This window comes from Bos javanicus, chromosome 18, assembly GCF_032452875.1.
Source record: "Bos javanicus breed banteng chromosome 18, ARS-OSU_banteng_1.0, whole genome shotgun sequence".
Classification (NCBI taxonomy): domain Eukaryota; kingdom Metazoa; phylum Chordata; class Mammalia; order Artiodactyla; family Bovidae; genus Bos; species Bos javanicus.
The window spans coordinates 55,808,255-55,821,095 of record NC_083885.1 but is presented as its reverse complement, the minus strand read 5'-3'; the positions used below and the strand labels follow the sequence as shown (position 1 = coordinate 55,821,095).

General features: G+C 45.9%; 1 protein-coding gene across 4 annotated transcripts in view; it reads right to left on the bottom strand.

Annotated features, from left to right (window-relative positions):
• Positions 1–474: 474 nt before the first annotated feature.
• TRPM4 (transient receptor potential cation channel subfamily M member 4) overlaps positions 475–12,841 on the bottom strand; it is a 49,774-nt gene continuing 37,407 nt past the window's right edge. For all 4 annotated transcript variants that reach the window (XM_061388963.1, XM_061388964.1, XM_061388965.1 and 1 more), the window contains exons 18-25: positions 5,308–5,440; positions 4,953–5,127; positions 4,553–4,730; positions 1,969–2,162; positions 1,554–1,686; positions 1,271–1,343; positions 1,073–1,178; positions 475–831 (exon numbers count right to left, since the gene is read on the bottom strand). In XM_061388963.1, coding sequence (XP_061244947.1) covers positions 827–831; positions 1,073–1,178; positions 1,271–1,343; positions 1,554–1,686; positions 1,969–2,162; positions 4,553–4,730; positions 4,953–5,127; positions 5,308–5,440 — 997 coding nt within the window. In that variant the 3' untranslated portion in view covers positions 475–826. The remainder of the gene's footprint in view (positions 832–1,072; positions 1,179–1,270; positions 1,344–1,553; positions 1,687–1,968; positions 2,163–4,552; positions 4,731–4,952; positions 5,128–5,307; positions 5,441–12,841) is intronic.

The following is a 12,841-nucleotide window of genomic DNA, read 5'->3' as shown; positions in this document are numbered from 1 at the left end:
ATGTATAATGATGCATATTTGCCTCAATCCCAGGCGTGTGTGGCCTGCAATTTTCCACTAATTAGACTTTTTAAAGACACATATGCAGTTATCTACTCAAATTTGCATCATCTGTTCCCCTATTGCCAAAGCAGATGTACACAGTGCCCACCCACCCCTCCTCCAGGAAATAATTTGCTTTTTATCTCCAAGTTCTTTTTGCACTGGTAGGCAGGAATGGGTGTTGGGGGGTACAGATGGATGGGGTTCTTGTCCCACTGAAGTGAGAGTCATCAAGCAGTGCAGACAAGAGGTGCTGGGCCTGAGTCAGACAAGAGTAGTGGGGCTGAGAGGAAGAAACAGCCCCGGTGAGACCTGAAATGCAGTAGTAGCAAATGGACCAAGGACCCCAAACACACCCCCCGCTTCAGCTGCCATCCCAAAAGGATCTAGCCACCCACCAATTCCCCAAAGAATCCAGCATTCAGACCCTACTCCTCTCAAATGGCTTTATTTCCCCAGTGTGGGGAGCTGTGATTGGACTCTGGTCCCTCTGCCACAAGGACCCAGTAGCCTTCTCCAGTCCAGCGGGCTGTGATACAGCCCTCAGAGAGGGAACGCCTGGGCTCCAGAGGCTCATCCTCCCAGAGTAGGGCTGGTTCTGGGAGGAGCCAGGCCTGCCGTGGTTTGCATGAGTGACCCTGACAGCATCCAAGGTGGTAGTCCACGGGCATCCGGTTCACCTCAAAGACAAGGTCGCCAGGTGCAGGAGTCAAGGACATGCTAGGCCTTACTCTGGGAGCAAAGCTCCCTCTGGCAGCTACTCCTTGACGTCCACCAGCAGGGCTCAGTCTGGGGGAAGAGAGGAGAGAAAAGAAGCGATGGGCATAGAGAGGAAGGCAGAAAAAATAAGAGACTGACAAAAAGAAAGATGCACAAAAAGCCCAAAAGAGACCAAGAATGAACCAGGGGCAAAGGAAGGCCAGTGAAAGAGAGAAACACTGAGATATGGGAAGAGACCCAGAAAGCAAGGACACAGACGTAGGTGGTGACAGACGCCAGACATACACACAAGTAGACGGTAAACACTGACCTTTGGGCCCAGGTGGGATTGGGGGGGGTGGTCCCCCTGGGGGAAGCAATGCAGAACGGCTCAGGGCCTCAGCTACCCAGCCCAGGACGCGGGTACAGTGCTGGACCTGGGGAGCAGCGGAAGACATCAGGGCACCCGGCTGGAGTCTGCTGCCCCTCACCCTAGCCGTCCTCCTCCAGCCTGGCCCGGAGCCCTCACCTCCAGTTCCAGCCCTTTCAGACGCTGCTCGTACTCGCGGATCTGTGTCAGCTGCTTCAGTGCTGTGTCCACCCTGGGGATCCAGGGTTTTAGGTGGGTGCCAGCAGCCTACCAGCCCCGCCCACCTTGAAAGACCCGCCCCCCGCAGCTCTGCTTTCCTCCCTAGCGTTCCAGGACGCTGCCCTGGTAGGCCTCGCCTCTAGCCTGGGCTTTTGTAGGAAGTAAATCAAGAGATCGATCCCGGAGGACAGAAGCCCCGCCCAGAGCCAGGCCCCGCCCTCACTTCTGCGACGTGCGCTTCAGACGTTCAGAGTTGCTCTCCCGTTTGTCCCGAGCACGCGCCAGCAAGAAATTCTCCTTTTGCACTGACTCCCACGTCAACAGCCTCCGCTCCGCTTCCTTCGAGAGGTGGACCCCTGGACAGTGGGGCCAGAATAGAGTCAAAGGGACTGCCCATCCTCGGGCCACGCCCGCTCCTAGACCCAGCTTCCCCACCCAAAACCTCGAGCTTCAGTGATCTCCCAGACTGCACCTCCTCAGCGTTTTTGGTCTTCCACTAATACCCCACGCCCAGCCCCTTGACAGACTAAGCCCTGCCCACTAGTGCTCCTAAGCGTCCTCCTGTATATACATGCTCTTGTTTCTCTCCAGGTTCCGCCCCCTGAGTTTTTCTCTTTTGGGCCAAGCCGGGCTCTCACGAAAATGCTCGACGTCTGGGGATGGTGGCAAGCGCGCCCGGCGCCTGCGAAATCGATGGATGAGGGAGCGCACGTGCGATATGAAAATGAGAGGCGGGGCCAGTGCGGGCCGAGAGTGAAACTCCCGGATGAGGCTGTAGCGCTGCGCCTTCCAGTAGAGGTCGCTGTTGCCCTGCACTTTGCCGAAGGTATGGCTGTAGGGACCAGAGATCAAGAGTCACTAGAGGTAGAGGCGCCCCTTGGAAAAGCAGATCAAGATTACCTGTCAGGCAATATCTGTTTGAAACCCAAGGCAGAAGGCAGATGTCAGGATTAATAAAGTCAGAGGCATTTGGTAGCTGGGTTAGGAGGCTCCAGAGTCGGATGTTAGAGATTAAGTTGGGAAAGCTAACACGGATTAGGTAGATTGGAGTCAGGTTCACAAGTCAGCCTGGACACAAGTAACTAAAATAAAAAATGAAAATGGGGACATTACTATCAACATTATAGAATCCTCCTAAAAACCATTATGTGTGTGCTAAGTCGCTTCAGTCGTGTCCAGCTCTTTGCGACCCTATGTGTAGCCTACCAGGCTCCTCTGTCCATCCAGGCAAGGATACTGGAGTGGGTTGCCATTTCCTTCTCCAGGGGATCTTTCCCAACTAGAGATGGGACCAGTGTCTCTTAGGTCTCCTGCACTGGCAGGCACATTCTTTTACCACTAGCACCACCCGAGAAGCCAAAAACCATTATAAGAGAATGCTATTAATAATTGTATGCCAACAAATTAGACAACCTAGATGAAATGGAAGAATTACTAGAAACACACAAATTACCTAAACTGACTCAAGAAGAAATAGACAATCTCAAAAGACCTATAGCAAGTAAAGAGATTGAATCACTAATCAGAAATGTCCCAACAAAATAAGCCCAGGACCAGATGGCTTAACTGGTGACTTTTACCAAACATTTAAAAGAGAATTAACACCAATCTTTCTCAAACTCTTCTAAAATATTGAAGAGGAGAGAACACTTCCCAACTCATTCTGTGAGGCCAGAACTACCATGATGATACCAAGGTGAAAGTGAAAGTGAACTCACTCAGTCGTGTCCGACTCTTTTCGACCCCATGGACTATAGCCTACCAGGCTCCTCCGTCCATGGGATTTTCCAGGCAAGAATACTGGAGTGGGTTGCCATTTCCTTCTCCAGGGGATCTTCCCCACCCAGGGATCGAACCTGGGTCCCCACATTGTAGGCAGGTGCTTTACCATCTGAGCCGCCAGGGAAATTAAAGTCAGATAAAAATATCACAATTATAGACCAATAGCCTTTATGAATATACATGAAAAAATCCTCAAGAATATATTAGAAAACTAATTCAACCGCATATTAAAAGGATTATAAGTGGGATGTGTGCATGCTAAGTTGCTTCAGTCGTGTCCGACTCTTTGCAACACTATGGACTGTCACCTGCCAGGCTCCTCTGTCCATGGGATTCTCCAGTCAAGAATACTAGTCAGTAGGAAAATGCAAATCAAAACGAAAATGAAATAACAAGTTCATGCCCACTAGGATGTCTATAACCTCTTAATAAGGAAAGCACCTATTAGTAAGGATGTGGAAAAGCTAAACACAGAATTAACACATGACCCAGCATTTTATTCTAGAAATAAAATCAAAAGAAATAAAAACAGAGACTCAAACAGATATGTAAACACCAATGTTATTGCAGCATTATCCCCAATAGCCAAAAGATGGAACAACCCAAGTCTCATTAGATGAATGGATCAACTAAATGCCTTTTATCAGTACATCAGTATTGTTCAGCCATAAAAAAGAATGGAGTGATCCATGAAAACATTATGCCAGACACAAAAGGACAAATACTGTATGACTCTACTTACCTCCAAGAGGCAGAGTCATAGAGACAGAAAGTAAAGTGGAGGTTACCAGGGACTGGAAGGGAGGGGAAAATGAGAAGTTATCCCTTGCTTAATGGTTACACACTCTGTTTGGAGTGATGAAAATGTTTAGGAAATAGTGGTGGTGGCTGTATAACGTTATAAATGTAATTAATGTCACTGCATTGTACACTTTAAAATGGAGAAGGTGGCAGTTTTTATGTTATATATATATAGCCACAATTTAAAAAATTTTAATCTTCAGCCTGGAATCAGAGAGCAGATCAGATTCCAAAGTCCAGGTCAAGAGCACACTCTGGCTGGATTTGGGAACAAGCCAGCATTAGATTTTAATCGGAGTTCAGAGACTAAAACTAGAATTACTTAGACTGGGATCAAAAATCATGCTGGGGTCAAGGGTTAAGCTGGGATCAAGAGTCACTCTGGGGTCAAGGGTCATGCATGAGGCCAGATCATCAGAGAGCAGTAGTGAAGTCGCTCAGTTGTGTCCAACTGTCTGGGACCCCATGGACTGTAGCCTGCCAGGTTTCTCCGTCCATGGGATTTTCCAGGCAAGAATACTGGAGTGGGTTGCCATTTTCTTCTCTTGGGAATCTTCCCAACCCAGAGATCAAAGACGGGTCTCCCGCATTGCAGGCAGACTCTTTACCGTCTGAGCCACCAGGGAAGTAGGGACTCACCTGAACATCGCAATGAGCAGATTGAGCAGCAGGATGTTGGCCACCAGCAGGAAGACAACAAGGAGGAGCACCACCAGCCAGTTGGCATAAAGCGAGACGCATTTGCCAGAGAGGTTCCCTTCGGGGTGCCCCCATGAGCCCTGCCCCAGTGAACAGTTGCCGTGCTCCATGAGGGCCACTGTGAAGGAAGACAGTTAGAGATGGAGCCAGAGGGACAGGGACCTAAGGAAGACAGAAATCCAGAGGGTGGAGGAGAGCAAAGCCCCGGGGAGAGGGAGACAGAATCCCAGAAAGAGAGGGGGACAGAGACGCAAAAAAAAAGAGGGAAGGGTCAGAGACCCAGAGATAGGGGAGGTGGAGGGGGGCTCACTTGGATGTCAGGTCCTCTTATGCTCCTTACCGTCCATCTCCCCCTGAGGGATCTGCCCAAAGATCTGCAGGTAGGGCCGGTAGAAGACACGGCGCAGGATATTCGGGAGGCTACGGTCCTGGGGCCTAAGGAGCCCCTCAGTGGCCACCCCGTAGGCAACCAGCCACACGCCGAGGAAGAAGAGGAAGAAGAACACATCCTTCACCTGCAGAAGAGGAAGATGAGACCAAGCCTGGCCCCGCCCTTCCCTACTCTAGCCCCGCCCCAGTACCCTAAGCCCCTCCTCTTCACCAGACGCTCAGTTACAGCGAATCCATGACAGCTTCTTGGCCCCGCCCCTTTCATCCTCAGGCCCCGCCCACACAAGCGCGACCCCACCCCTCACCATCTTGCTCACGATGACGATCTTGGGCCCCAGCTGTTTGTTGACTGTGAAGATGTGCAGCAGCCTCAGCGTGAAGATCATGAAGTCAAGGCAGAGGACAGTGCGGCCCAGGTCATACAGGCCCGGGGTCAGCCTGGGTATAGGGAGACGCGGCAGACGTCACTCAAGGGTTACAGGGTGCAAAGAAAGCCCCGAGTCTTCCCAACACCAGACTGAAGGCGAGGATGTGGCCTCTCCAGGGCCAGAACTGGGACACTCCCCACTCCAGTTCACCTGGGGTTTACTCAAAATTTGGCACCGTGACACTGCCAAGCAGGGCTTCGCAGGGCGCTGGTACCCATTAAATAATGGCTGTATGAAAAACGGCCTTAGCAAAAAGCTGGGAGGGAGGCCCCTATAACATCAAGTTGGGAAAACTGCAGGTATATTTGCCCAACCTATAAATGGCAAAATATGGAGCCTTCCAGCAAACCAGGAAGCAGAAGACAATGAACCTAACAGGAAAATGGATAAAGGATAAGGACACACAATTCACAGAAGAAGGTCAAACAGTGAATAATGTTAGCAATCCCTAAGGGGAAAACGAAAATTATATCCCTATTTTGCATCATCGTGTACTTCAACTTTGAAGGAATTAAAAACCTAAAGTTAAAGGTAAGACATCAAATCTTAATAAGAAAATATAGAAGAATTTCTTCATGAACTTGAAATAAGATAACTGTCATTAAGAAAAAGAGTCCTATATACAAGACACAAAATCATGGCAAAAGAAAATACTGAAAAGTTAACTACTTTGAAATATAAAATTTATGCATATTAAGAGATAACATAAATATGATGGACAGAGAAAGGCAAAATTCTCTGCCAAAAAATGTATAGCCTAAATTTGATCCTAAGGGAGTACACTAGACAAACTCCAATGGAGGCAAATTCTCCAAAATAACTAGTCTGGACTGATTGTAAAAGTTAAAGATGGACTGCAAACCTGTCCCAGATTAGAGACAATTAAGGAGACGTGACAACTAAAGGCAACATGGAATCCTGGATTGGCTCCTGATCCAGAAAAAGGACATCTGTGGACAATTGATGAAATTTAAATAAAATCTCCCGGTTTTGATAATGTAAGATGTTAACATTTGGGGGATCTGGATGAATGGTGTATGGGAATTCTTTGTGCTCTTTCTGCAACATTTTTTATAAGTCTAAGGGTTTTTCAAAATGAAAAGTTAAAGAATAAAAAATGTTTAAAGAACATATGAAAGTGAAAAGACAAGTTTCAGACTGTGAGATGATATTTAGAACAAAACCACCAAGGACTGGGATCCAGAGTAAAAGAAGAGCTGCTGCTGCTGCTGCTAAGTCACTTCAGTCGTGTCCGACTCTTTTGACCCCATAGATGGCAGCCCACCAGGTTTCCCCGTCCCTGGGATTCTCCAGGCAAGAACACTGGAGTGGGGTGCCATCGCCTTCTCCAGTGCATGAAAGTGAAAAGTGAAAGTGAAGTCGCTCAGTCATGTCCAACTCTTAGCGACCCCATGGACTGCAGCCTGCCAGGCTCCTCCGTCCGTGGGATTTTCCAGGCAAGAGGACTGGAGTGGGTGCCATCGCCTTCTCCAGTAAGAAGAGCACCTACCAAAAAGTATATACGTGCACGAGATCAGTTCAGTTCAGTTCAGTCGCTCAGTCGTGTCCGACTCTGCGACCCCATGAATCGCAGCACGCCAGGCCTCCCTGTCTATCACCAACTCCCGGAGTTCACTCAGACTCACGTGATGCCATCCAGCCATCTCATCCTCTGTCGTCCCCTTCTCCTCCTGCCCCCAATCCCTCCCAGCATCAGAGTCTTTTCCAATGAGTCAACTCTTCGCATGACATGGCCAAAGTACTGGAGTTTCAGCTTTAGCATCATTCCTTCCAAAGAAATCCCAGGGCTGATCTCCTTCAGAATGGACTGGTTGGATCTCCTTGCAGTCCAAGGGACTCTCAAGAGTCTTCTCCAACACCACAGTTCAAAAGCATCAATTCTTCGGCGCTCAGCCTTCTTCACAGTCCATCTCTCACATCCATACATGACCACAGGAAAAACCATAGCCTTGACTAGACGGACCTTTGTTGGCAAAGTGATGTCTCTGCTTTTTAATATGCTGTCTAGGTTGGTCATAACTTTCCTTCCAAAGAGTAAGTGTCTTTTAATTTCATGGCTGCAGTCACCATCTGCAGTGATTTTGGAGCCCCCAAAAATAAAGTCTGACACTGTTTCCACTGCTTCCCCATCTATTTCCCATGAAGTGATGGGACCGGATGCCATGATCTTCGTTTTCTGAATGTTGAGCTTTAAGCCAACTTTTTCACTCTCCACTTTCACTTTCATCAAGAGGCTTTTTAGTTCCTCTTCACTTTCTGCCATAAGGGTGGTGTCATCTGCATATCTGAGGTTATTGATATTTCTCCCGGCAATCTTGATTCCAGCTTGTGCTTCTTCCAGCCCAGCATTTCTCATGATGTACTCTGCATATACGTTAAATAAGCAGGGTGACAATATATAGCCTTGATGTACTCCTTTTCCTATTTGGAACCAGTCTGTTGTTCCATGTCCAGTTCTAACTGCTGCTTCCTGACCTGCATACAGGTTTCTCAAGAGGCAGGTCAGGTGGTCTGGTATTCCCATCTCTTCAAGAATTTTCCACAGTTTATTGTGATCCACACAGTCAAAGGTTTTGGCATAGTCAATAAAACAGAAATAGATGTTTTTCTGGAACTCTCTTGCTTTTTCCATGATACAGAGGATGTTGGCAATTTGATCTCTGGTTCCTCTGCCTTTTCTAAAACCAGCTTGAACATCAGGAAGTTCATGGTTCACATATTGCTGAAGCCTGGCTTGGAGAATTTTGAGCATTACTTTACTAGCGTGTGAGATGAGTGCAATTGTGCGGTAGTTTGAGCATTCTTTGGCATTGCCTTTCTTGGGATCGGAATGAAAACTGACCTTTTCCAGTTCTGTGGCCACTGCTGAGTTTTCCAAATTTGCTGGCATATTGAGTGCAGCACTTTCACAGCATCATCTTTCAGGATTTGAAATAGCTCAACTGGAATTCCATCACCTCCACTAGATTTGTTCGTAGTGATGCTTTCTAAGGCCCACTTGACTTCACATTCCAGGATGTCTGGCTCTAGGCGAGTGATCACACCATCGTGATTATCTTGGTCGTGAAGATCTTTTTGTACAGTTCTTCTGTGTATTCCTGCCACCTCTTCTTAATATCTACTGCTTCTGTTAGGTCCATACCATTTCTGTCCTTTATCGAGCCCATCTTTGCATGAAATGTTCCCTTGGAATCTCTAATTTTCTTGAAGAGATCGCTAGTCTTTCCCATTCTGTTGTTTTCCTCTATTTCTTTGCATTGATCGCTGAGGAAGGCTTTCTTATCTCTTCTTGCTATTCTTTGGAACTCTGCATTCAGATGCTTATCTTTCCTTTTCTCCTTTGCTTTTCGCTTCTCTTCTTTTCACAGCTATTTGTAAGGCCTCCTCAGACAGCCATTTTGCTTTTTTGCATTTCTTTTCCATGGGGATGGTCTTGATCCCTGTCTCCTGTACAATGTCACGAACCTCATTCCATAGTTCAACAGGCACTCTATCTATCAGATCTAGTCCCTTGAATCTATTTCTCACTTCCACTGGATAATCAATACGAGATCAGTGAACATAATAAATTAACTGGGACTGAGAATATGAAAAGACAGGTGACAAAGTACATGTGCCATTAGATATGAAAGGTGCCCAACTTACCACCTAGGAGTCTTGGATGCATAAATTAAAACAAGGAGAGGTCCTTTTTACCCATCAGATTGGCAAAACATGTAAAGGTTAAATGGAGAGCTACAAACTCTCAGATTGAAAATATCGGGTATCATCAAGCATGTCCTCAAGGGGGCAGTGTCTTACCCAGATGGTGGGTGTGTAGCTGGAAGAAGCTATTTTTCCAAGGAAAGCAATGAACCTCAAAAATACACCTGCCCTTTGACTCACAGAATGTACGTCCAGGATGTAAACTTGTATAACTTTGGAATAATAAAAAATTAGAAACAACTGAAATGTCCATCCAGAAGGGACTGGCAAAATAAAACGGTTCATGCATTCAATTCTGGAGAATGCTGGAAATTTGTCCTGTGTAAACTGAGATTTTTGGTCTTTTTTTCCCCCTTGCAATAATTCTTCCCCCATCTAGAACATGATGAGCTTGACAAAAATATCTAAAATATCAGTGGGATTCCTAAAGAACGTCAGCACATGGCCTTAGTCCTTTCCTCTCAGAAGATACTTGATACAAAACATGAGGAATAAACAGAAGCACAATGTTCTATAAAACTTTCTTATCTTGCTGTTTGAAAAAATTATTCATTTCAAGGGACTTTGTACCATTTTTAACACAGCACAGAGGAACCATGCCTCTCAGTGTGTCAGAATATTTAAAAGAATAGAGGGTCATTGCTGTCAACTGTCCAGATTATGAAAGGGGGCGTCAGGACCCTTCATCCCCTACAAATAGTCACTAGGTTGTGACCACAAAGTTCTTTGCTGTCTTCAAAAGCAGCCATGTCCTAACAGCTAATACTTTATTTTTAAAAAATATATCATCAGAGTACTGGACTCAGAGCAGCTAATATCTGATTAAAACTTCATGTTATCTCAAGTAGAAAATGAAAGACACTTTAGAGAGAAATATTTGGTCTGATTCTCTCTCTTGAAGTTCAGAATCTTTGTCCCACTGCCTCATGAAAAGAATTCATTCATTCATTAAATCTGGCAAGGAAAAGGCTTTCCTGGCTGCTTTAGCTGCCAATGATTGGCTAAAGCCCCTTCTTCAGGAATTGGATGCAGCATTTTTAAAGAATAAGGAATATTTGCAAATACTAACATGGAAAGAATGTCAGGGACATATTATGGAGAAAAAGAAGAGGTTGCAAAAGAATACATAACATATAGTATCTTCGACAGAAAACAACAAAATTCTGTAAAGCAATTATCCTTCAATAAAAGAACGAATTTTAAAAAACTTATAGTATCTTCTGTGTATAATATCTGTGCATAAAAGAAGTACGTAAATGCATAGAGAAAGAACAGGCAGGATGTTCACCGAACTGTTGATGGAGGTAACTACAGAGAAAAGGAGGAAGCTTGGGAAAAAAAAAAAGGAGAAATCTAGCAATGGCTGAGGAAGATAATTGGTTTCTGTTTTATTCTCTTCTACACTGGGACATAATCTTGTTCAATAAGGATGTCCTTCTGCATTTCTTTAGGAATAGACTATATTCAGAGATGTTTTAAGTTGCTGGAAGATGAGACAGACGGGGCTTGAGGAGTTTATAATCTTGCATTGAGAAGAGAGACGCAAAAGCCATGATCTAATCTCTATGGCGGGGAGCTCTCAGGATGTTAGGGGAACACAAAGGAGAGACCCAGAGTCTGAGAAGAAAAAAGGAGTTTCAGAGACAGACAGTAAAGCTGAGGCAGAAAGGAAGTACAGAAGGCTGGCCTGGCCAAGGAGAGGAGGGAAAAGCGTTTCAGGGTGGGCGAACAGCATGTGCCAAGACCCAAAAACAACAATGTATTCCCAAGAATATTTTGATTTTCCCTTTGCCTTCTCTCTGGGCACCACACAACATGATCTGGAAACTATAGAAGAAATGAACTAACATTACTGCTAAGTCACTTCAGTCGTGTCCGACTCTGTGCTACCCCATAGACGGCAGCCCACCAGGCTCCCCTGTCCGTGGGACTCTCCAGGCAAGAACACTGGAGTGGGTTGCCATTTCCTTCTCCAATGCATGAAAGTGAAAAGTGAACGTGAAGTCGCTCAGTCGTGTCCGACTCTTAGTGACCCCATGGACTGCAGCCTACCCGGCTCCTCCATCCATGGGATTTTCCAGGCAAGAGTACTGGAGTGGTGTGCCGAACTAACATTATTTACACATATATCCCAACCTGGGCAACAGAAAATACTTCAGGGTAATTCCCCACAATTTGTTTTATTAATTAGCTAAGAAATAAGCAGAAAGTCAAGATTTTTATGGAGTAAGTGAAAGTGAAAGTCACTCGGTTGTGTCCAGCTCTTTTCGACCCCATGGACTGTATAGTCCTTGGAATTCTCCAGGCCAGAATACTAGCCTTTCCCTTCTCCAGGGGATCTTCCCAACCCAGGAATCAAACTGGGGTCTCCTGCATTGCAGGCGGATTCTTTACCAACTGAGCTATCAGGGAAACCCTGATTTATCAGGGAGTAAAAAGTTGATAAAACACTCAGGCTTCCCTGATGAAATTTAAAACTATGAAATTTGACCCAGGAAAATCAGACATGACAGAATTAAAGTCACAAAGTAAAATTCACAAACATAGTTTGAGCAGATTTTAGCAAAATCTGAAATGGATTAAAAACACGAACACTGAACCGAATACTTGTAAAACTTAACTTGAACAGTAATCAAACTGAAGTAATTTCAGAAACTGAAAAAGAAAATAATTGAAGCTGCTTTCACCACCCTGCAATATAAAATTGATCAAGGCCGTTTAAAGTAACTAGAAAATACTTCCTTGATAAGAATCTGTCAGTCGAATTCTGATTACCATTTTATAATCATGCAGATTCAAAATACCGAGGATCAAGGTCAACGCCACTGGCCTTGTGAAGAAGGAATTGCAAGTAGTTCTCAGAGAGGCTGAAGCGTAGACGAAGAAGAGAGAAAGGAATCAGAGAGGCACCCCTGCAGAGAAGGGCAGACCCAGACCAGGTCCAGGGACTGTGGCGTGGCGCCGGGGAGCCCCGAGAAGCAAGGGAGCTCTGAGAGGCCAGCCCTGGGTATAGAAGGCCCCTTGCAGACCCTGTAGAGGATGGACTAGGGAGGGAAGAGAATGGGGTCCAGGAAGCTGCTCGAGGGTCCAGCTGGGACAGGCAGCCATGGAGATGAGTTGGGGATGGGACAGAGGAAGTCAGGGGACCCGAGGATGGGGCCTGGGACCAAGGACTGTAGAGGAAGAAGAGGGAGAATGTGAGGGTGGCTCTCGGTGTGTGGCCTGGTGTCTGGGGGCCAGGACAGGGGTGCAGCTGCAGGGCCAGGCTGAGGGCTAGAGAAAGGTCTTGTGAAGTCCAGATCTATTAATAGAACAAAGAGCAGTGGGATTCTCATTTTACCCCATCAGCCCCAAAGCCAGATACCCACGTGTGAGCAAACGACTTACAGAACATCTTTAGCCAGTACTTTCAATCAAGGTGGGATCTGAGCTTTTTTAAGAAAAAATGTTGGGCACCTTTCATATCTAATGGCACATGTTCTTTATCACCTGTCTTTTCATATTCTCTGTCCCAGTTTTTAATTTATTGTGTTCACTGATCTCGTGCCTGTATATATTTTTTGGTAGGTGCTCTTCTTATACTCTGGATCCCGATTCTTGGTGGTTTTGTTCTGAATATCATCTCACAGTCTGCAACTTGTCTTTTCACTTTCATATGTTCTTTAAACACTTTTTTTTAAGAAAA